Consider the following 3034-nt stretch of genomic DNA (forward strand, 5'->3'; position numbering starts at 1 on the left):
TGATTTCCGTTCCGAAATTAGTATTTTCCCAAATTGATCTGTATTTGCGGTTTATTTTTCAGCATAGTCATACAAGTATAGGAAAAGGGCGGAAAACACTTGACAGACAAACAGACAGACAGACAGAACAACGACAACAGTTGCAAGCAAGCAATGTCGCTTAGAGCGTCGTAATATTCTGGCTCTTTAAGGCGGCGAGCTGGCAGAAACGTTAGCACGCCGGGGGAAATGCTTAGCAGTCTTTACGTTCTGGGTTCAAATTCCGCCGAGGTCGACTTTACCTTTCATCCTTCCGGGGTCGATAAATTAAGTACCAGGTGCGAACTGGGTCGATCTAATCGACTGGCCCTCCGCCCCCAAAACTTCGGGCCTTGTGCCTAGGGTAGAAAAGAATATTCCGTCTCTTTATGTTCTGAGCTCAACTTCGTTTTTCATCCATTTGGGAGCTGATGAAATGAAATGCCAGTCAAATACTAGGATCAATATAATCGATTAATCCCCTTTCTTTAGAATTGCTGGTCTTGAACCTAAATCAGAAGCAATAGTTTGTTCTGGGTCTTTACGTTCTGAGTTCAAATCCCGCAGAGATCAACTTTGCTGTTCATCTTTTCAGAGTCGATAAAATAAGTGGGGGTGGGGGTGCAATTGGCTTGATCCCCCACCCCACTAACTCTTCAAAATTGCTACGCTTGAGCGAAAATCATAAAGAACTTTTAGTATTATTGTTGGCGAAAATGAAGCTATTATGGCTCCAAAGAATCTTTTCAAGTTTAGTCAAGCAAATCGACCCCACGACTAATTATTTTTGAAACCTAGTACTTATTCTATCGGTTCCCTTTTGCCGAACCGCAAGGTTACGAGGACGTAAACACGCCACCGCCGGTTGACAAGCACAAAGAGACAAAGTGTGTGTGTGTATTTATACTCTCCCCATCACCGCTTGATGACCGGCGTTCGTTTCTTTTACGTCCCTGTAACTTAGCGATTCGGTATATGAGACGGATAACATAATTAGCAGACTTTAAAAAGTATATAGTTGTGGTCAATCTGTTCGACTAATCCTTTCAAAGCGGTGCTCCTGTATGGCCGTAACCCACTGATCGGAACAAGTAGAAAGGAAAAAGAACAAAAGCAAAAGGAAACTTTGAATTAAATTTTAGAAAAGAGGTTATCTCACGGCTAGACGAAGGATATCTCACCATGAGGGTGTATGGTGTTGTTTTTGTAGACTTGTTTGGTGGAACAGGATTAAAAGACAACTTGATACATACCTGGAAAGAGATAAAATGAATGACAGTGTTAGCTTCAATAAATCACAACACATAAAAAAAGAATGTGTGTGTGTGTGTGTGTTTAACGAGTCTTGCGTCACTTCATTTATCTGTAATTTAACAGTTCAACAAACATTTCGGAAAGGAGAAAAAGTATTGAGTTGAAATATGTATAGCTACGCAGGAAGTGTTCCAGCATTGCCGCAATCCAAAGACCGGAACCAATAAATGGACACCGCAATTGATCCAACGAGTTCAAAACATTATTGATGATGATCCCGCAAAAGTAATGAGAGACAAAGAAATTAAGGTACTACAATAGACGATAAGAACTATAATGCATGAGGACATCCGATATAAGTCGTATGTACTGAGAAGAGGCTTTCTCTTGTCTGCAAAGTAAACAGTAAAACCGCCCGATTCGTGCCAAGCGGCAGCTTAACAATGATGAAAACCGTCACGAACTTAATGGTATATAAATGGTTCTTAATGGTATATAAATTTAAATTACATTTTAATATGAAATAGATTGTTTAATCTTATTGTTTTTGATAAATAGTATATGTATTGTATATCAGTGAATATGCTGATGCATGTCATATGTGAACGTGAAGTTTATTCTGTACACTCATATATGTAAATATTAACATGCATATGTACTAAACACACATAAATGTTAAAAGGTGCGTATATAAGTATATGTACTAATATATATATAAAATGTGTGAATATATTAATATATCTATTTATTAAATGCTTGTATTAATATATATATTAAATGTATGCAGTAATATGTTTAGATATTGTGTGTGTGTTTATCTATCTATCTATATATCTATATATATATATAACGATAGATTGATAGATAGATAGATAGCGACAGAGAGATATAGATATAGAGAGATAAAGATAGATGCAGCCTTTCTCCATACCCTAGAGGGGCCATAGACCAAAAGGTTTTAGGACCTAAACGCTTTATGGACGTGAAACCATAAAACCCAGGGTAACGCCATAGAGCAGCCATATCTATCGTTATCTATATACTCTACTGCTCTATAACTGAAAATGCGGTTCTATTTCGGATTTATGATTTACTGAAGATTATATATATATATATATATATATATATATATATATGCATACACATTAGACGTGTGCAGGTATAGCTGTTTATAATTAAGTGTATGTCATAATAAGCATAAACGCGTATAAATATTATGTGTGTGGGTAGTTATATATGTAAGATTTTTCTTTTTACGTTTCACTCGGCTGTGATGCTTATTTAATGAAGCGAAGTCCGCAACTAAACTTATATCAAAGCTAATCACAGACGGCTACTCCCTTTGAGATGCCGACAAACACGTTTAAAACAACATCAGGTTCATGAAGGAATGTGCGTGTATATATATATATTTATATATATATACACACACACACACACATACATACACACACACACACATACCTATATATACACATATACATACATATATACAATTATACATACACACGTACATAAACACATACATACATACATATATATACACATATATATATATAAATATCTATATACCCATACACACATATATAAACGTATATATATATATATAACCATATACACATACATACATATACACACACACATATGTATACACAAACACATATACACACATACATACATATATACACATACACATATACACACATATATATGCATACACAAACATATATATACATACACACATACATACACACATACATAC

The 3034-nt window shown here is 35.4% G+C and overlaps 1 protein-coding gene across 3 annotated transcripts in view; it reads right to left on the reverse strand.

Annotated features, from left to right (window-relative positions):
- LOC106870453 (breast cancer anti-estrogen resistance protein 1) overlaps positions 1–3034 on the reverse strand; it is a 114367-nt gene that overhangs the window by 72286 nt on the left and 39047 nt on the right. Inside the window, exon 2 of one of the 3 annotated variants that reach the window (XM_014916553.2) lies at positions 1200–1271. The exons of 1 other annotated variant lie outside the window; for it this stretch is intronic. In XM_014916553.2, the coding sequence (XP_014772039.1) occupies positions 1200–1271 (72 nt within the window). Of the gene's footprint in view, positions 1–1177; positions 1272–3034 lie in introns of those variants that run through there. One more of the 3 variants, XM_052975219.1, reaches the window with a different exon arrangement.

Source organism: Octopus bimaculoides, chromosome 20, assembly GCF_001194135.2.
Source record: "Octopus bimaculoides isolate UCB-OBI-ISO-001 chromosome 20, ASM119413v2, whole genome shotgun sequence".
In the NCBI taxonomy this organism is placed as follows: Eukaryota; Metazoa; Mollusca; class Cephalopoda; order Octopoda; family Octopodidae; genus Octopus; species Octopus bimaculoides.